The sequence below is a fragment of the Amphibalanus amphitrite genome, unplaced genomic scaffold, assembly GCF_019059575.1.
Source record: "Amphibalanus amphitrite isolate SeventyFive unplaced genomic scaffold, NRLGWU_Aamphi_draft 000584F_arrow, whole genome shotgun sequence".
Classification (NCBI taxonomy): Eukaryota; Metazoa; Arthropoda; class Thecostraca; order Balanomorpha; family Balanidae; genus Amphibalanus; species Amphibalanus amphitrite.
The window spans coordinates 253810-274372 of NW_024882078.1; the positions used below are offsets into that span (position 1 = coordinate 253810).

Here is a 20563-nt window from a genome sequence, read left to right on the forward strand (position 1 = left end):
AAATGTTATTTGTTGATTGATGAATTTCCTATGACGTCGTTCAACTCAACCAATCAGATACATTCTCGCCATGTGGACAAAGAAGGCGGGTTCCATGGACCAATGGTATCACATGAAAATTATTATTGATGACGTCACTAAATATGCTTCTTATTTGATAAATGATTAAATGCATCAAAATTTGAATCAACTGCGCTAATTTCATGTTCGTCAAGTGTGCAGCCGATTGATATCAAACAGCTGTTTGATATTCGAATCCAGCGGACCCCTACGATCCGGCTCATAATCACCTAAATGATAGATCTTGACCTCCTGAGTACGATAAGCACAAAATCTAAGCTCGGCAAGCCTTACTTACGGAGTAATCAAGGGTCAAAGTTCAAGGTCAGTCAGGCCGGACCCTTTCAATTTTCTTACAAATTTGCTCACTGATAGATAAAAATGTGCTGATCACGACGATAGTAAAAGCTTAGCTCGGCACGCCCTGACCTAAGAGTACGGCGAGGTCAAAGGTCGCGGCCACGTTGAGGTCACGTGACCCTTCTAGATCGGACCCCACAGATTTCTTTGAAATTTGGTGGGATAATACATTCAGAATCACTTATTACTGTGCTTAAATAAATAATCTCGGCAAGCCTCATTTTCTGAGAAATTATGGGTCAAAGGTCAAGGTCATTGACCTGCGGACCCCTTCAATTTTCGTAAAATTTCGTTTTTCCCTTCAGTTTTATTTTCTCAATCGAATGGTAGTATTAGCTAAGCTCGGCAAGCCTTTCTATGACTAGGTTTTTAATTAAAAAGATTAAATATTTTCAGTCAAACATGGCTGACCAGCACTTTGAATTGCGCTTCAGCGACAAACAAGGCGCAAAAAAATGTAAACACCGCGCTGGTCTACCGTCCACCGGCAATGGTCAAGCAGAGAGGTTGGTTGCTGCCTAGGATTGAGGAGTAAGGTAAAAATAATCATTATTAATAGAATAATCTATATCACAGTCATTAACCTCCAATAAATTATATTATTGGAATTATTGTTGCAAGTAAGTTCTGTGACTTGTTAAGATGTAATGTACCTTAATTGAAATTCCCAATGTTCAACCAATTCTTGTTCCAATCATTGTATTCATTTTATACCTATGATATTATCATTCATATTGGTAAGGGGCTTAATGTATGACATTTGGCCAAGCCCCATGCAGCCACTTGCGTCTGTTGAAACATATCAACATTCTCGGTCAAGGCTGTCGGCGATGAACCGCTTGCCCCCTTTTTTTTGATGGTGCAGGCTCGGTCAACCAGCTCAAGGACTGACTTGCTGCTCACTAGGCCCACCTACATCCGACCCATGCCCCATGGTGTGACATGCAGCTTGTCTTGAACCAGATAATAAAGACGTTACAGTTATGCCTCTAAAAATTGTCATGCACCGTAAGTGAGTGTCTTTTCAACCATTCCACTGTTGATTAACTCAGCTTTATAGTTAGATTCATATTCAGTGGAATGAATGAACCCCGTTGGCCCGGTACCTGATACATGAGACACCTGACATGAATGGTCTTCGGTTGTGGGAGGAATGGTCTGCAGTGGTGGCCTCTCACTGTCCCTGACTCACTCACCCTCTTCAAAAAATATTCTTAATCATGTAGGTACATACCTACCTGTGCAATGCAATATGAAGTCCTAATTTATCCCAATATAATGCCTGTCGCCACGTGTCCTCTGGTATTTCACACGCCAACGACACTTATTTAGCCGGATGATAGACAAGGACTGTAGGAGAGCGATGGGTAGATCAGGATGGTGAGGAAGACGCCAGCCGCTGCCCAATGCCAGCCTCTCGATGGCGGGACCACTGTAATTGGACAGATCAACCGATACTCCGGCGCCTCGATGGCAAGGTTAGCCGGAGCCGACTGGTCGCACCCCTGTCTGAGCGGAGACCCCGCACCCGAGCCTCGATGGCAAGACCCGGGGAACGAGTTTAAGCTCAGTGACTCGATGGCGAGACACTGTGGCCGCCTCCCTCACACACCCCGGAAGAGGCCGTGTTATGAGTCCCGGATGAAAGGAAATGATCGGCTACTCGCACGCTGAGAAGACTTGCTGCTGTTCACTGTCGCGTCCCCTTTTCCACTGGTCCAGCTCCTCTCCACACCAGTTAAGATATTTCACTTGCTGTATTGTGCACCACCACCACACCACAGCCAGAGCACCGCTTCCACCCACACAGCGAGCACTTCCCCGCCGAGCATCCAGAACGAACTACCCTCAATAACCGCGCGCTGACCCGAGGTCACCTCGCATGCGCCTCGAGGGCAGGAGCCCAAGCAGCCAATCACCGGGCTGCTTGCTATGGGGCCAGCTCAGTGCCAGCATAGCCCCAGGCGCCACGTGGCCGGCCGCCACATGGCCCGCTCGGTGGTCCGGGCGGCCCGGCCTGCAGCCGCCGGTGCTAACATCCCCCCGCACCGTGTTGCACTGCAGGGCAACACTCACGAAAGGTAACCGGCGTGCTGCCGTACACATCGCGTCGCTAACACATATAAACCATTTCACATTCCAACAAATACGATGCTATTTCTTGAAACACCAGCAAGTATAACATGAAACAGAAAAATAAAAACACTTCCACTTCGTTAAGCAAAGATTAATGATGGGAATCAGTGGTATATCCCCACCGACGCACCAAGGCGACTGGCGACGTCGTCGCTGCTAGACGAATCGCTGCCGCCCAAGCAGAAACCGCCACATCCGAGGAAGCTACCGCCCGAGGTGGTGTAGCCGAGGAGGTAGCCGCCACCCGTGCTGAGGCGGCCGAGGAGGCCACCGCCGCCTGCGCCGATGCCGCTGCAGCGCTCGCGGAGGCTAATGCCTCCCACGTTGGAGATGGAGAGACGCTGGAGAGCCTCCAGACTCAGAGGACCCTTGGTCCTCCAGTGCTTGATAGCGATGTGTCAGGATCGTGTAAACCCCGCTGGTTTATCTCACGGTTGCGGAGATGCCGATGTGTTTTGTCTCTCCCAGCCCCTCGATGGCGAGGCCACTGGGAGCAGACGGAAGGGTCGATGGTTCGGCCTCTCGTTGGCGAGTTGACCTGGGCGTCATTTGACTCCGACGCCAGCACGCGTTGCAGGTCAGCTCGTAAATCTCTGCAAGTCTGTTGGCCACGAAGGTCTTGAACCGTCGAGTTTCATTATCAAGGTACTGCTGAACGACCTTGCTGTCCGTCCAGCAGAAGATGTCATCCGGTGGCTGAGTGATCTCACCGAGGACGGTAGCCACCAGACGCGCTCCAAGAACGGCTGCTTGCAGCTCCAGACGGACAATTGATAGTCGCTTCAGTGGAGCGACTCGGCACTTGCCGATCAGGAAGCGACAGTGGTGTAACCCATCGCTCGAAGTTGTCCTCCAGTATGCCACAGCGCCGAACGCACTCTCTGACGCATCGCAGAACACATGAAGTTGGCGTCGCAGTGTCCCTGGGCCGCTGGGGTTCACGCAGCGTTGCATCACGACTTCGTTCAGCTTCTCTGCTTCACTCAGCCACTCCAACCATTGGCTCAGCTCAGGTTCGGGTAGTGGCTCGTCCCACTCCAGATGTTTCCACCAGAGTCGCTGCATCATCATCTTTGCTCTCACGGTAACAGGAGCAGCAATCCCCAGAGGGTCAAAGATTGTTGACACTTTGCTGAGCACACCACGCTTGGTTGCACTCACTTCTTTGGCTTGGAGACGAAACCCCAATGTGTCCCCGTCTTCCTCCCATGCGATGCCCAGCGTCTTTTCAGCGGTGTGCGAGCTCCTGAGACATAGGCTCGCAGAGGCGCTGGCTCTCTCACTCTCTGGAACGCCTTTCAGCACAGCGGGGGAACTGCTTCTCCACTTCGTGAGGTGAAAACCTCCTCTCTGCAGTGCCTCCTTCACGTCAGCATACAGCTGTTTGGCGGCGTCTTCCGTCATGCAAGAGAACAGGCAATCGTCCATGTAGAACGACTTTGCCAGTTGCTCGGGACTTCTGCTGAGAACCTTGTCTGTCTCCGCTCCATAGTCCAGAAGTGCCTTTCTCAGCACGTAGTTGGCCGTTGCCGGTGATGACTTCGCGCCAAAGACGACCACCTCCATCTGATAGACGTCAGGCTTGCGGTGTCGCTCCATATCCCGCCATAGAAAGCTCGATGCAGGCTGGTCTTCTGTCCGGATCCTCACCTGATGATACATCTGCTTGATGTCCGCTGTCACAGCGATCAGACCTTCCCTGAAGCGCATGATCACTCCAGGAAGGCTTTGTAGTAGATCTGGACCTGTGATGAGCTTCGAGTTCAGTGATACACCTTGGTATGTTGCCGCAGCGTCGAAGACGATTCTCAGCTTCCCTGGCTTGTTCGGGTTCACTACTGCGTGGTGTGGCAGATACCAACGCTTCTCCTTCGGTTCGTCCGCTTCTTCTGCTGAGAGCTTCCTTGCGTGACCATCCTTCACACATCCGTCGATGATGGCTTGGTACCTTGTAGCCAGTTCTGGCTGCTTGTCGAGTTTTCTCTCGATGGACTGAAGACGTCGGTACGCTTGGTTCCAGTTGTCCGGCAACATCGGTTCGTCTTCACCCCACAGAAGTCCAGCTTCATATCTGTCCCCCACCTTCCTGGTCTGCTGATCCAAGATTCGCATAGCTCTGAGATCTTCTTGAGATCGTGCATCAGAGCTGTTGATCATGGTGCCGAAGGCCTCGGTCGTCCACCAGTCTTGGACCAACTCTTGCAGACCCTCCAGAGCGTCTTCGGGAGCACGTTGACGCATGAACATGACTTGCCGCATTGTGCTTGGAATCAGGGTGGATATCGATCCCGTCAGGGTCCAGCCAAAGTCTGTCCGGATAGCGACGGGCATTCCGGGGCCTCCCACCCTGACCTCTCGCTGCAGCACAGCTTCCAGAATGTTGGCACCAAGTAGGAGCTCGACGTGTGCGCCGTTGTACTGCTGTAGGTCCAGGTCCTGCAAGTGCTTCCAGCTGCGAAGCTGCTTGCTACTCATGCTGGGTGGGGCCACGTTCAACCTTGGCACAGACCACACCTCGGGCACGACGATTCGATTTCTGCTGGTCGCTGTGCTCAGAGGACTGACCGTCAGCTGAACTCGAAGAGACGACTGTCTGGTACCGCTTCCTTCGATGTTCTGTAGCTGCAGATTCTCTCGGACTCCAGGGACCCCAACGTCTTCCAAGACATCTTCACAGCAGAGCGATGTCTGCGCTCCCGGGTCCAGCAGTGCTACTACGTCTCTCTCCCCGTTTGGGCCGTGAATCCGCACCGGCACCAACTGCAGCAGTGTGTCTGTCGTCTCTGTGAGAGCCGTGCCGACGATGCGACTTCCTTCTCGTGCCACTGTTTTTGGTTCTGTTTGGCTTTCTTCATTACAAGCGGCGCTTCTGTCCACATGTATGAGTCGGTGATGAGATGCATTACATCCATTCAAGTTGCATCGTCTTGCAGAGCGGCAATCCCTCATGAAGTGACCCTTGTTCAGGCAGCCCCAACACAGCCGTTCTTTGCTCACTACGACCAGCCTCTCCTCCACCGTCTTCGACTTGAACTCCGTGCAATCCTGAAGCTTGTGCTGTTCCTTGCACAGGACACAGAACCAGCGACGTCGGTTGTTTTCCGTCTGGGAAGACGTGGCCGACGTAGTCAGAGTTGTTCGTCGCGCCGAGGTCTCCCGTGCACTCGTGGATGGCCTTTTTCTTTCTGGATCGCGGTTATGGTTGGCCGAGTTTCTCAAGATGGCAGTCTCTGTCTCCAGCCACTTGCTGAAGATCTCCAGATCGGGCTGCTTGGGATGCATCTGATGCACTTCTCGTCCCCACTGGTAGGACAACTCCGCAGGAAGCTTCAATACCACTCGACGCAGATTCTCGATGGCTCTCAGATCATTGTAGTGGTTCAGAGCGCGCAGCGTCAGCACAGTGTTGCTGACAGCTGAACTGAACCTCTCCACTGAGGCGATGTTGTTGATTGAAGGAGCTGGGGTCGCAAACATGGAACTGAGATATGCTTGACTGATGTCACCTTCTCGACCGAAACGCTCGTGCAGCCTTGCCAACGCCTGGTGATACATCTTGCCATTGAACAAGAATCCCTCGATGGCTTGATGGGCGACTCCATCTACTGCTTGCTGTAGAAGCGCCATCCGCTCCGTGTCAGAGAGAGATGCCTGATCGTGAACCAGTGCTCTGAAGAGACTGATCCAGCGCGGCCACTCACTTGGTTCGCCTGTGAACCGCGGTAAATTAAGACGTGGAACACTGTTGGTAAAAGCTGACATCCCAGGAGGTGGATGCCCGTGCTTCTCCTGCCCTTTGCTGTTTGATGTCCAGTTGTCTGGGTTCAGAGATGAACCATCCACCTCCACTTCCGGAGCAGCTTTAGGTCCTTGTGGTCTTGGACCAGGCACATAGTCGGGTACGCTCGAGCGATGCGGTGGTTCGGCAGCTTGATCTACCCCCGCACCTTCAGCAGATGCCTTTCTTCCTTTGACAGCTGCTTCGTCGAAATCATGCCGACGATCCCAGTTCAATTCGTCTTCCGCAGCCTGATACATGTGCACCTTCCGAGCAGCTCTGTCGCGGGCCTCTTCAGCTATTCTGAGCTGTAGCACCCTGTCGCGTTCATCTAATTCTTGTCTTTCTTTCATGTTCCGACGACTCTCTTCCACTTGAGCTTGGAGGTCCCGCAGCTTGCGATCAGCGTCATCCAGTTCCACAGCAGCCTCTCTGGATCGAACTGAAACTGCGGTGCCTGCTGACGTGTGTGACTTGGCACGACTTCGAGTGTGACGGGAAGTGGCAGCTGATGACTTGGCTTCATCCAACTCTTGAAGGTACAGCTGGATCTTCCCCCGAATAGCCGACTCTTCTTCTTCAAGATTATCAGCGTATCGCTGAGCTTCCTCCAGTTCTGCGTCATTGAGTTTGGTTTCATACTCCTGATGAACTTTTCTCAAATCAGAAAAAGCTTCTTTCAACCTTCCGTTTACTTCCTGGATGCAATCGCGGTTCCGATGTCTTGCTATCTCTGCCTCTAACACCTTGGACACCCTCGTCACGACAGCCCTCTTGATACCACGCAGTCGTCGCAGACCAGCAAGCTCTTGATCTCTAACATCCTTAAAAGCTCCATCTGCAGTGGGATCGGGCCGTTTGACATCCTTTGCCTCTTCTTTTTCTATCCCCATCTTCTCCTGTTCAGCTCACTGGTCGCAATCCGGCCCGCGGAGGACCAGAAATGTCGCCACGTGTCCTCTGGTATTTCACACGCCAACGACACTTATTTAGCCGGATGATAGACAAGGACTGTAGGAGAGCGATGGGTAGATCAGGATGGTGAGGAAGACGCCAGCCGCTGCCCAATGCCAGCCTCTCGATGGCGAGACCACTGTAATTGGACAGATCAACCGATACTCCGGCGCCTCGATGGCAAGGTTAGCCGGAGCCGACTGGTCGCACCCCTGTCTGAGCGGAGACCCCGCACCCGAGCCTCGATGGCAAGACCCGGGGAACGAGTTTAAGCTCAGTGACTCGATGGCGAGACACTGTGGCCGCCTCCCTCACACACCCCGGAAGAGGCCGTGTTATGAGTCCCGGATGAAAGGAAATGATCGGCTACTCGCACGCTGAGAAGACTTGCTGCTGTTCACTGTCGCGTCCCCTTTTCCACTGGTCCAGCTCCTCTCCACACCAGTTAAGATATTTCACTTGCTGTATTGTGCACCACCACCACACCACAGCCAGAGCACCACTTCCACCCACACAGCGAGCACTTCCCCGCCGAGCATCCAGAACGAACTACCCTCAATAACCGCGCGCTGACCCGAGGTCACCTCGCATGCGCCTCGAGGGCAGGAGCCCAAGCAGCCAATCACCGGCGAGAGGCAGTGAGAGGCGGCGAGAGGCAGTGAGAGGCGGTGAGAGGAAGTCAGTGAGCAGAGGCAGGCAGTCAGAGACAGGGAAGGAGGCAGTGAGAAGAGGTGAGAGGCAGTGAGAGGCGGCGAGAGGCGGTGAGAGGCAGTGACATGCAGTGAGAGGCAGTGAGAGGATGTTAGAGGCAATGAGAGGCAGTAAGAGGCAGTGAGAGGCGGTGAGAGGCAGTGAGAGGCAGTAGAGACGATGAGAGGCAGTCAGTGAGCAGATGCAGGCAGTCAGAGGCAGAGCAGGAGGCAGTGAGAGGCGGTGAGAGGCAATGAGAGGCGGCGAGAGGTGGTGAGAGGTAAAAACATGCAGTGAGAGGCAGTGAGAGGCAGTGAGAGGAAGTTAGAGGCAATGAGAGGCAGTAAGAGGCAGTGAGAGGCGGTGAGAGGCAGTGAGGGGCAGTCAGGGACAGTGAGAGGCAGTGAGAGGCAGTGACAGGTAGTGAGAGGCAGTGAGAGGCGGTGAGAGGCAGTGAGAGGCGGTGAGAGGCGGTGAGAGGCAGTGAGAGGCAGTGAGAGGCAGTGAGAGGCAGTGAGAGGCAGGGCAGGAGGCAGTCAGAGGAAGTCAGGGGAAGTGAGAGGCAGTGAGAGGCAGTGAGAGGCAGTGACAGGTAGTGAGAGGCGGTGAGAGGCAGTGAGAGGCGGTGAGAGGCAGTGAGAGGCAGTGAGAGGCAGGGCAGGAGGCAGTCAGAGGAAGTCAGGGGAAGTGAGAGGCAGTGAGAGGAAATGAGAGGTGGTGAGAGGCGGTGATAGGCAGTGAAAGGCAGTGAGAGGCAGTGAGAGGCGGTGAGAGGTGGTGAGAGGTGGTGAGAGGCAAACAGGGGCAGTCAGGGCAGTGAGAGGCAGTGAGAGGCAGTGAGGGCAGAGGCAGACAGTCAGCGGCAGGGCAGGAGGCAGTCAGAGGAAGTGAGAGGCAGTGAAAGGTGGTGAGAGGCGGTGAGAGGCAGTGAGAGGCGTGAAAGGCAGTGAGAGGCAGTGAGAGGTGGTGAGAGGCAGTGAGAGGCAGTGAGAGCAAAGGCAGTCAGTGAGAGCAGAGGCAGGCAGTCAGAGGCAGGGCTGAGGCAGTCAGAGGCAGTCAGGGGAAGGCAGTCAGAGGCAGGGCAGGAGGCAGTGAGAGGCAGTGAGAGGCGGTGAGAGGCAGTCAGGGCAGTGAGAGGCAGTGAGATGGTGAGAGGCAAGTAGAGGCAGTGAGAGGCAATGAAAGGCAGTCAGGGGCAGTCAGGGGCAGTGAGAGGCAGTCAGGGACAGTGAGAGGCCACCACTGCAGACCATTCCTCCCACAACCGCAGACCATTCCTGTCAGGTGTCTCATGTATCAGGTACCGGGCCAACGGGGTTCATTCAATCCACTGAATATGAATCTGACTATAAAGCTGAGTTAATCAACAGTGGAATGGTTGAAAATACACTCACTTACGGTGCATGACAATTTTTAGAGGCATAACTGTAATGTCTTTGTTATCTGGTTCAAACTTCAAGATAAGCTGCATGTCACACCATGGGGCATGGGTGGGATGTAGGTGGGCCTAGTGAGCAGCAAGTCAGTCCTTGAGCTGGTTGACCGAGCCTACACCATCAAAAAAGGGGGCAAGTGGTTAATCGCCGACAGCCTTGACCGAGAATGTTGATATGTTTCAACAGACGCAAGTGGCTGCATGGGGCTTGGCCAAATGTCATACATTAAGCCCCTTACCGATATGAACGATAATATCATAGGTATAAAATAAATACAATGATTGGAACAAGAATTGGTTGAACATTGGGAATTTCAATTTAGGTACATTACATCTTAGCAAGTCACAGAACTTACTTGCAACAATAATTCCAATAATATAATTTATTGGAGGTTAATGACTGCGATATAGATTATTCTATTGATAATGATTATTTTTACCTTACTCCTCAATCCTAGGCAGCAACCAACCTCTATGCTTGACCATTGCCGGTGGACGGTAGACCAGCGCGGTGTTTACATTTTTTTGCGCCTTGTTTGTCGCTGAAGCGCAATTCAAAGTGCTGGTCAGCCATGTTTGACTGAAAATATTTATTCTATTTAATTAAAAACCTAGTCATAGAAAGGCTTGCCGAGCTTAGCTAATACTACCATTCGATTGAGAAAATAAAACTGAAGGGAAAAACGAAATTTTACGAAAATTGAAGGGGTCCGCAGGTCAATGACCTTGACCTTTGACCCATAATTTCTCAGAAAATGAGGCTTGCCGAGATTATTTATTTAAGCACAGTAATAAGTGATTCTAAATGTATTATCCCACCAAATTTCAAAGAAATCTGTGGGGTCCGATCTAGAAGGGTCACGTGACCTCAACGTGGCCGCGACCTTTGACCTCGCCGTACTCCTAGGTCAGGGCGTGCCGAGCTAAGCTTTTACTATTGTCGTGATCAGCACATTTTTATCTATCAGTGAGCAAATTTGTAAGAAAATTGAAAGGGTCCGGCCTGACTGACCTTGAACTTTGACCCTTGATAACTCCGTAAGTAAGGCTTGCCGAGCTTAGATTTTGTGCTTATCGTACTCAGGAGGTCAAGATCTATCATTTAGGTGATTATGAGCCGGATCGTAGGGGTCCGCTGGATTCGAATATCAAACAGCTGTTTGATATCAATCGGCTGCACACTTGACGAACATGCTAATTTCGTAGTTTATTTGGAGCGATATGGCAGCAATTATTTTCTACGGAGAGTTTTCTCTACCAGGTGCTTTCGCCAATAATGATGAAATGCATAGTAGGCTTTCTGAACTGAACTGTGGCGTAAATATCGCGTGGACCCGTCTCGATTGGATAACGAAGGACTATGAGTTAAACACGTGGACACTTCATGCACGTTCCTTTGCGGTCGGAGGGAGCCTGAGGCCGCGCTGTGGCCTCCGTCCTACCCAGCGACCTCGGCGAGCGGGCCGTCGGAGCGCTGTGCTCCAATAGTGCCCGGCCCTGAGCGCGCCGCCCAGGAGCGCTGCGGGTACGCCTGCCGTTCGGGCCGCTTCTCGGCGTCGCCGTGGTCCTGATAGCGATGTCGGAACGAGGCCAGCGGGTAGAAGGTTTGTACGCGCGCCGTGATGTTGCCCGTGGTGTGTCCCTCGCGGTCGGCGCCCTGCGGCGTGCGGTCGGCGAACGCCTCCGTGTAGTCGGTGCAGAACGTCCTCCGGTCGAGCTGCAGCTGTTTGATGGGGTTGTTGGAGTTGAAGCCGGAGCTGTTGATTTTGGTGGGCAGCAGGATGGCGCCGGGCTCCCGGTCGGCCGGGTTGCCGAAGTCCTGCTGGTGTTTGGTCTGCGGAGGCCGCAGCTGACCGGCCACCGTCACCGGCCGCTGGTTGGGGTAGCCCGTGCCCACGTCCCTGGTGTCCGTGCTGGTGGAGGGCAGCTGAGCGCCGGGACCCAGCGGCGCCGTGGAGAAGTAGCTCTGGTAGGCGGTGGGCGGTGTGGCGAAATGACGCGCCTGCGGACCGCCCTCGGCGCCGCGCTCGTGCGTGAAGCCCGTGCTGCAGATGATCTCTGGGTTCTCCGGACAGCGAGTGCCGGAGAGGTCCCCGTGGAAGGGCTTCTGCTTGAAGATGGCGTGGTACTCGGAGACGTAGTCGTTGTGCTCGTTCTTAGCCAGGTGCTGTCGCGCCAGTGGCTGGTGCTTGGGAAACGTTTCTGCCCGGCTGTCCGGCTGCCTCCAGTCCCTGGGAAATTTGACCAGCTGGTGCGTGGGCGTGGCGTTGCTGGCGTACCCAGACGCGGTGCTGTCGTTGACGGTGGCCGGCAGGGGCTCGCGGCCGTCGTGCATCACCCAGGGCGGGTGCCGCTCGGGCAGCGCGGACCGGCACAGCCCACTGGTGAGGGCCTTCACCTCAGCTCCGGCCATTACGCCGATGTCACCAGTTGGCACCAGAGAGCGGATGAAGCCAGTTCCGTTCCGGATGAGTGGCGGGTTCGGCTTGTAGGCCGGCTTATTGTGAGCGAGAGAGTACGATGTCGCGTAGAAGTCCATGTCGTACGTTCCACCTCCTTGACTTTGCTCGATGTGGCGGCTACCTCTTGAAGTGCTGGAATAGTAATACATTGCTGATCCTTTTGCGATGCTTCTGGAACTCAAACCTTCACGTACTCAGTTCCTGAAACTAAACGGAATGTTTACTGTGAAATTTTCGCAAATGCCTATTTTTATACGCATATGTCCCTACATGCATGGGCGGCGCTACTGATTTGTCTTCCAGTCTGTCGTGCAATCCAAGGCCATATAAGTTGTGCAATCAGCTCATGTTGATCCTAAACATTTTTCAAGGTTTGACAAAACTTCTTAGCCAATTTGTAACACCATCAGTTGCTAGGCAACCATCATGACACCGGATCTGATCCTCCGGTCTGGACGACAAATTATGGCTGTGTCAAGTGTCGGCTAGCCCTTCGATACACCAAGGATAGGGTCGCTCATAACTGTCCACAATCAGTGAGGTGGAATCGGCGACTAGCCCAAACAAAAATAAAACTTTCGGGACGAATCTCGTCATTCGAAAAATCTTAAGGCCCATGGATGGTAGCTTTGCAAGCCACTGCATAGCATTCCACACCGGGATTACCTAAACCTTAAACGTACTTAACGAGTTCCCACGACTTGAAGAGGCAATATGGGCGTGATACAAATATCTCTCCTGTGAATAAGAGGTCACCGTGAGACACAATTCATATGGAAGTATGAGTGAACTTTTCTTACCTAGATGAATACGACAGTGAGTATATGACTACGATATAAATTTTAATCACTGAACACGATTTATTTCGCAAGTATGATTCACAAACCATAGATGTTACCGCCAATATTCGCCATCTTGCCCATCGTCTTTCGAAAATACCCCAAAGACAGGACTAGTCAAGGAATATGCATTATATAATATATCGTTAACAAAGTGCTACAACATACATTCCTCTGACACCTTAAATTCGCCTCAGTGGTAAATGAACAAATCATCCCCTTTTCATTCAATCACACCACTCAGCAAACGCTTTAATATAGATTCGCCGCGATTAACCTGCTTACGATCTTGCAAAGCAATAAGACTGTAACCCCGACGTCAGGGCACTGCAATCGTTACAGAGGTCGAACACAATACTCCCGCCCCAATACTCGCTGAACTGTGGCCGAGACAGGGCTTCAGCACCCTGGGAACGGCCCCACCGGTGGATGGGAAGGCACGATGGCGACTCAGACAGATCTCACCGCGGCAAGCACGGCGACGACCAATCCCAAGCGTCCTCCGGCTCCATCTAGTCCTCCCACTCGTCATCATCGTCTTCCTCATCGTCGTCATCATCGTCTTCGTCGCTGGAGTGGATGACGCGCTTCCTGTCGGCCAGCGCGCGCGCCAGGGCGCCGGCCAGGCCGGGCGGCGGCGCCTCGGAGGCCGCGGGCGCAGGCGCCGGTTTGTCGGTGACGTGTCGCAGCGTGGCGCCGCCGCGGATCTGTGCCATCAGGTCATCCCGGCCGCCACCACCACCACCGCCGCCGCCGCCGCTGCCTCCTGTGTCATTGGAGGCCGCTACTGGCCGCAGCGTGGTGCCCGCCCGGATGGAGTCCAGCAGCTGACTGCGACTGTCAGAGACCGCGGGCAGGCCCGGTTTGGCGGCCGCTGACGGCGGCGGGGGCGGTGGCGGCGGCGCCGGTACGCCCGCGGGCGGGGGCGGAGGCGGAGGCGGAGGAGGTGGAGGCGCTGAACTGGGTACTGGCGGCGGGGGCGGCGGCGCCGGAGCGCCTGGTTTGGCGGCGGCGGACGGCGGCTGCGGCGGCGCCTGCCGGGTACGACTGGGCGGCGGCGGCGGCGCGGCGCCGCTGTGCGTCAGGGGCGGTGTGGAGCGGACTGGCGGCGCCGGCGGGGCTGTTGGCCGGCCGGACGCCGGCGGCTGCCGAGTGGGGACCGGTGGCGGCGGCCCGGGCGCCGCTCCCGGCACACCCAGCTGGTGCACCTCCTTGATGGCCGCCTCCACACCGCCGTGCTTGTCGATGAAGTCGTAGATGAACTTCCGCGTGTCCTGGTCCTGTAGCTGAGTGTCTGACACACCAGCTCGGTTGAAGAACTGTTTCAGATTGGGGTCGACGTTCTCCAGGTCGAAGCCTTTGTGTGGGTCCCAACCAACATGCGAGATATGCTGGAAGTTGGTAGGCAGCGAGATGTCGGCCTTGCTCAGTTTGTTTCTCTTCTGCTTTCCTCGCGGCAGACCACGGTCAAGCTGTTGCGTGGGTGCTGGCCGCTGCTGAGGCATGGTGCCCGAGCGTGGCAGGGTGCCGTTCGAGTGGCGACTTTCGCCCATCTGACGGGACCGGAAGCGCTGCTCCTTCTTGAGCTGCTTGTTGTGCAGGTGCTCTTCAATGCGCCTACCGAACTGGTCAGCCTCCGACTCATCGGCAAAGTTGAGCCCCGCTCGGCAATCGTGAGCCTCAAATGTGTGGAAGAAATTCCGAGTGCGGCTGTACTTGAAGTTCTGGTAGAGCTCCTGCTCCCAGAGGCGCGCGTCGGCCGAGTAGAGCTGCAGGAAGTAGGCGCGTCGCGAGTTGTCGCGCACGAAGCAGACGACGCCCGTGTCGTGCCGGATCCAGGCGGTGTGCGTGGGCGGGCTGGTGCAGTACAGCTGCACGATGGCGGTGGCCAGCGTCTGGCAGCGCTCGCCCAGCAGCCGGAACAGGCGCTGGTTCTCCTCCGGGGTCAGCAGCTGGGTGGGCACGTTCTCCGCCGGGCGGCTCGACTGCACGCCAGCGGCCGGCGGCGGCGGCCGCATCGGCATCGTCATGGCCGTAATGGTGTGACGCTACCTGTCAGGACAGAGGAGCTGAATCAACAACGACATCAATTCCAAACGCATAATTAAGTTGACTGTCATAAATCAGTGATGAGTCATAATGCTGTTTAACTTAACTATTTGGAACAAAGTTGGGCATATGTAAAGGTAAAGAGATGACAGAGATGAAAGAGATGAAAGTCTTTCATTTAGTAAATACCTTAGTGCATTTAGTAAATGCACATAGGGAGTGAGGGATCAGGAATGCACCAAGCCCTGAGATGGAGATTGGAAGAAAAGAAAATTATTTAAGGAGGGAGGGAGGGAGAGAGAGAGAGAGAGAGAGAGAGAGAGAGAGAGAGAGAGAGAGAGAGAGAGAGAGAGAGAGAGAGAGAGAGAGAGGAGAGAGAGAGAGAGAGAGAGAGAGAGAGAGAGAGAGAGAGAGAGAGAGAGAGAGAGAGAGAGAGAGAGGAGAGAGAGAGAGAGAGAGAGAGAGGAGAGAGAGAGAGGAGAGAGAGAGAGGAGAGAGAGAGAGGAGAGAGAGAGAGGAGAGAGAGAGAGAGAGAGAGAGAGAGAGAGAGAGAGAGGAGAGAGAGAGAGAGAGAGAGAGAGAGAGGAGAGAGAGAGAGAGAGAGAGAGAGAGAGAGAGAGAGAGAGAGAGAGAGAGAGAGAGAGAGGAGAGAGAGAGAGAGAGAGAGAGAGAGAGAGAGAGAGAGAGAGAGAGAGGAGAGAGAGAGAGAGAGAGAGAGAGAGAGAGAGAGAGAGAGAGAGAGAGAGAGAGAGAGAGAGAGAGAGAGAGAGAGAGAGGAGAGGAGAGAGAGAGAGAGAGAGAGAGAGAGAGAGAGAGAGAGAGAGAGAGAGAGAGAGAGAGAGAGAGAGAGAGAGAGAGAGAGAGAGAGAGAGAGAGGAGAGAGAGAGAGAGAGAGAGAGAGAGAGAGAGAGAGAGAGAGAGAGAGAGAGAGAGAGAGAGAGAGAGAGAGAGAGAGAGAGAGAGAGAGAGAGAGAGAGAGAGAGAGAGAGAGAGAGAGAGAGAGAGAGAGAGAGAGAGAGAGAGAGAGAGAGAGAGAGAGAGAGAGAGAGAGAGAGAGAGAGAGAGAGAGAGAGAGAGAGAGAGAGAGAGAGAGAGAGAGAGAGAGAGAGAGAGAGAGAGAGAGAGAGAGAGAGAGAGAGAGAGAGAGAGAGAGAGAGAGAGAGAGAGAGAGAGAGAGAGAGAGAGAGAGAGAGAGAGAGAGAGAGAGAGAGAGAGAGAGAGAGAGAGAGAGAGAGAGAGAGAGAGAGAGAGAGAGAGAGAGAGAGAGAGAGAGAGAGAGAGAGAGAGAGAGAGAGAGAGAGAGAGAGAGAGAGAGAGAGAGAGAGAGAGAGAGAGAGAGAGACTTAAATACTTCAGGCTCAGAGTCTTATCTAAGTTCTACTGCATCTCTTTTCAGCAAGCACAAATCAATGTTAAACAGCTTTTGCTAGTTCTGTTCAAGTGGTAAGTATACACACCACACAGCCCTTGGGGTTGTGTGTCTTGCAGTTCATCATTTCATGGTTCCTACAGTTATATAAATGCATCCTGTAACCCCTCATCAAAATGATATTTTAAGATGTGTGGAGTTGTGTGTTCGATTGACTCTTGCTTTCATAGGGTGCCTGGCATCTGTCACACTTCCCACATTACGAAAGCTTGGTTTTATAAAGCACACTCAAAGAAGTTGTAAATAAAAACACAATCTAATTATGGTTATGCAAGTATGTGTAAGAAAACAAATCATTAAGTTTATGCAAAGCAGTCCTAATTAATACATGTGCCTGCGTATATTCAGTCCCTGTATGGCCAAGAGAATTGCTGTTAAAAATATGGAAACAGATAGACACTCTGGTCTACCTACAACCATTGAACGAAATGCGTGCAACTCTCCTAAGCCCTTGGCATAGCTCTCAGTAGTCAGTATCATCCTACATCAGTCCCACGCACAAGGGGGAAAAGCTCAAAAAATTGAGCGCTCAAAAAATTGAGCGGGCCCCATTATGAAGGAATAGGCGAAACGATGGTATTTTACAATGCCGTTAGCGTCACACTACGGCAAATATCGTATCCAAATAAGGTATCAATGGCAAGAGAGAGCAACAAGGTTTCTTCTCGAACACTTGCCGTGATAATTCATATCGGTGTTTTTGGAAAGAAAATGCCCTAAAGACGCTCAACTTTTTGAGCGCCACTTGTCGCTCGGGACCGCGATACTCAATAAATTGAGCGCCACGACAGACGACAGTCAGCTGGCGCTCAAAAAATTGAGTGCCGGCCAGCATCTACACTCAATTTTTTGAGCGTTCTCCGTGACAGGTGAAGCAGGTACTGGCTGCCATTTCTGATGTTATGTTCGTTGAAATACGTTAAACTGAGTTGAAACAGAAATGCAGTAAGTTGAATGCTACGTGGTACCTAAACTTTTCACAAACCCATGGCATCATGTCACATTTTCCGCTAGTAGTTTTATCGGTCGCGTTTCGGATTCGGCACACCTCAAATAATTATACAGGGCTTGAATAATCCGTATGAATACTGTATTGATATTCTCTGACTGTACTGGAAGAAGGGAATACGTGAATACAGAAAGATATCCACCCACGCTTGAATATTGGAGAATTATAGCAGGAAAAACTGTATTGCCACGGTTACAACTTACAAGGCTATCGGCCGCAAACAAACAAAAATACTATACAATGTGGGTTAGATTCACAAACATCATCAAGTGTGGAACACAGAGACGAGCAAAACAACATCACATTATCGCATGCCAGCCCGACCACATTGGAACCGGGTGACCTGCGACCGGAACCTGCGTCTTGCCAGCATACATCACAAAAGCAGGAGGCAGTGTCGTACTGCTTTGATCCAAAATATGCCATATAACAAATGATATAAACGACCTAAGCTCGGACTAAGCTAATCATTATCAAATCCTTAACATGTAAAGGACGAATGGAAACATCGAGTCTCAGACCAGCAGTAGCAACCATCACAGTAGCAACATCACAAAGAACACGCGGCATTTTCAGACAGCCGTTTTGTTATCGGGCTACAGGCGGCGACGGCGTGGTTGCAGACCAGCTGCGAGGTAGCGGCGTGCGGGCAAAAGGCGCGGGCACACCTCCATGTGGCCGTGCGGACAGTGCGCGGTCGGCGTCGCATAGTGGGCGGCATCGGGCTGTCCCGGGGCCGTCGAAGCCGCACAGGTTGTCGGCGCATGTGGGCGCGCGCGGTCAGCACGGCCAGCTGCTCACCGCCAGCACAGACTGCGCAGCGTCGCCGCTCCGCCGGCCAGAACACGCAGACAACCCTTCTTGCAGTCGCACAACACGTCGCCAAACTCATTCACCTGCTCCACCATGTTGTTGATGTCACCAAGTCGTTCAAGTTGTGGCTCGTGCCGTCGAGCATGACCTGCCCGATCGGACACGGGTCAGCGGCTTCTGCTCCAGCGAAGTCTTCATCTTGGTGACGTCTTGCTGATCTCCACAAAGGCTGAGCAGATGACCTTACCCACAAGGACGGCCGACGTCCTCGCCAGCGACCGCTTGGTTGTGCAGACCTGCCAGAAAAAGAAAAGCTGTTTGGTGATCTCAAACGATTTTTTTCTTTATGCAGTGGAAAATGGAAAATATGTCATACAACAGGAACTAAAAAAAGATGCAGCCTAGGTCGTCTAAGAAATGAGTGCAACATTGATAAAATTCTTCATTGAATGAGTTCTGCAAATACTTTTGATAAAATGTGTGGTGATTATAAGGAGACCACTTTACTATAAAATTGCTCAGGATTCCCTATCTGGACCTGTCAAAAAATCCTGACTGCACACCAACAATGAGCATTAAATCCGAAACCTCTACCAGGTACCTAGGGATAATTAAATTCTGATTCATGAAAATATTTCACATCATACAAATAAAAAGCCTTTACTATATTGAAACTGAAAATGTGATGCCGATCCAGTGACCTTTGGGTCTCAAAGTATAATAATGAATAAATCTATTATAAATTTGGTGGTGACTGCCGACTGGCATCTGGCGGCCTAGACCTTCAGGCTTAAAAGTGGCCTTCCTTTTCCGTTGACTTCGATCCTCCAGATGGAAATGATATAAAGGATCATTTTTATCTTATTTCATATGAGCCAGTCAGCAAAGTGGCTATCCTGTTTCAGCATTCACACACACAATAGTTGACTGTCAGTCTGTCATGCTGTCAGTGTTGTGAAGTAACGAAGGAGTTGAGTTTTGTTGATTATAAATTGTGATGTTATGTAAAGGACTGGAAAATGAATGTGAAAACTATGGAAACATATTGGCAGAGTATTGTCACTTACTATCAGGACATATGGATAGAGAATACGCTCAAATTAATAAGAAATGCCAAATATCAAGGTACTCAATCACTGATAGCAGTGGACTACCATATGTTTTCATGTCAATTATATGAAAGTTAAGACTGAAACTACCTTTTACCTCATCCTACCTAATGAAAAATTGTGTGAAGAAAACATTCACAGCCTCTTTGAAGCACTTAGACCACTAAAAAACAAAAATTTTCACGTAAATATGTTGTGTCTCCTTCCTTCAAAACATCATATCGGATGGCGCCACTTTCGTCGACAGTTACTTATCTGCACGCAAATCGAGGAAAACGTGAATTGATTGACGTTTACGTGTTTCCAAATTTAAAATCACAGCATATTCAAACTTTTCAGTGTACCTTTTAACATAAAAGTATAACTAAAACGATAAAAACTTACCTTCAACACAAGGACGACGACGACCACACGGCCGGAGACGTCGCGACGAAATAAACAAACGGCGCCGCCAAATGAAAAATATTCTCCGATATGGGTAATGTGAAATTGAGTCGCAATCATTTTGGGTAGTATGAAAAATGCTCTTTCCAACAGAACCCTAGTAAAAAACGTGAATGGACAAAAAATAACTTTTATTTCGACATAAATATTGGCCTGTTTTTAGGTCATCCTGGTATGCCGTAAGATTTCGACCTATAAATTGGTGTTCCCCCAATCATTGAAGCTTGAGCAGTGAAAAATATGAAAGCCTAATCTGTTTTGCATCATTAGTGATTCTCCTAGGGTGTTGCCATTTCTCCCTAGGTGTTGCGAGTTGCTTTTGCAAAACGTGTTCCTGAAACGGCTCAATTTTTTGAGCCCTCAGCATTACGCCTATGGGAGCCTCTGACGTCACACGCTCAATATTTTGAGCACTCAATAATTTGAGCTTTTCCCCCTTGTGCGTGGGACTGACATGAAGTGGCCAGAATGTACCGTACCTACAACACAATAAAACATCAACATGAAATGCAAAAGTTAACTATTACATCTTTTATCAATAGTCTTACAGGATTTAATACTGATACCATACCAAAACAAAAAGTTAATGAACTTGGAACAGGGAAAATCACCCTGAAATGAAATAGCTTCAGAGTTCAGCCTGGCCCCTGGGCCCATTTATTTATCTGATTGAATACAAGCTCAATCATAATCAAACAAAAACAAGTAGCGAATTTTTGAAGTATCACTTCGACGAATTGAAAATCTTGATCTGAAGCTGAAATATAAAATACTCACAAAATCCCTCTTATCTATTCCGATGACCACACCTCCAATTTACAAAACGCCCCATTGTATACACAAATCCCACATCTGTCCAATGGAATTCAGATCTTGCGATTTAGTTACATTAGTGGCGCAGTCGGTGATTCATTACGAAACTTTAATTTAGCAGCTGCTTCTTTAGAGCGGCTAGTTTCCCACACGCGATATACGTATCGCTCTGATGAAACTGTG

The 20563-nt window shown here is 51.5% G+C and overlaps 1 protein-coding gene across 1 annotated transcript; it reads right to left on the reverse strand.

Moving 5' to 3' along the window:
• Positions 1-10605: 10605 nt before the first annotated feature.
• Positions 10606-20507, reverse strand: LOC122394304 (neural Wiskott-Aldrich syndrome protein-like). The gene is made up of 2 exons (XM_043391080.1): positions 20345-20507; positions 10606-14766 (listed from the first exon to the last, which is right to left on the reverse strand). The coding sequence occupies exon 2, from the start codon at positions 14742-14744 to the stop codon at positions 13227-13229; it is 1518 nt and encodes a 505-aa protein (XP_043247015.1). The 5' UTR covers positions 14745-14766; positions 20345-20507; the 3' UTR covers positions 10606-13226.
• Positions 20508-20563: the final 56 nt, after the last annotated feature.

Excerpts from the sequence above, each read along its gene's own strand:
- LOC122394304 (XM_043391080.1), bottom strand. The coding sequence starts at position 14,744 with ATGACGATGCCGATGCGGCCGCCGCCGCCGGCCGCTGGCGTGCAGTCG.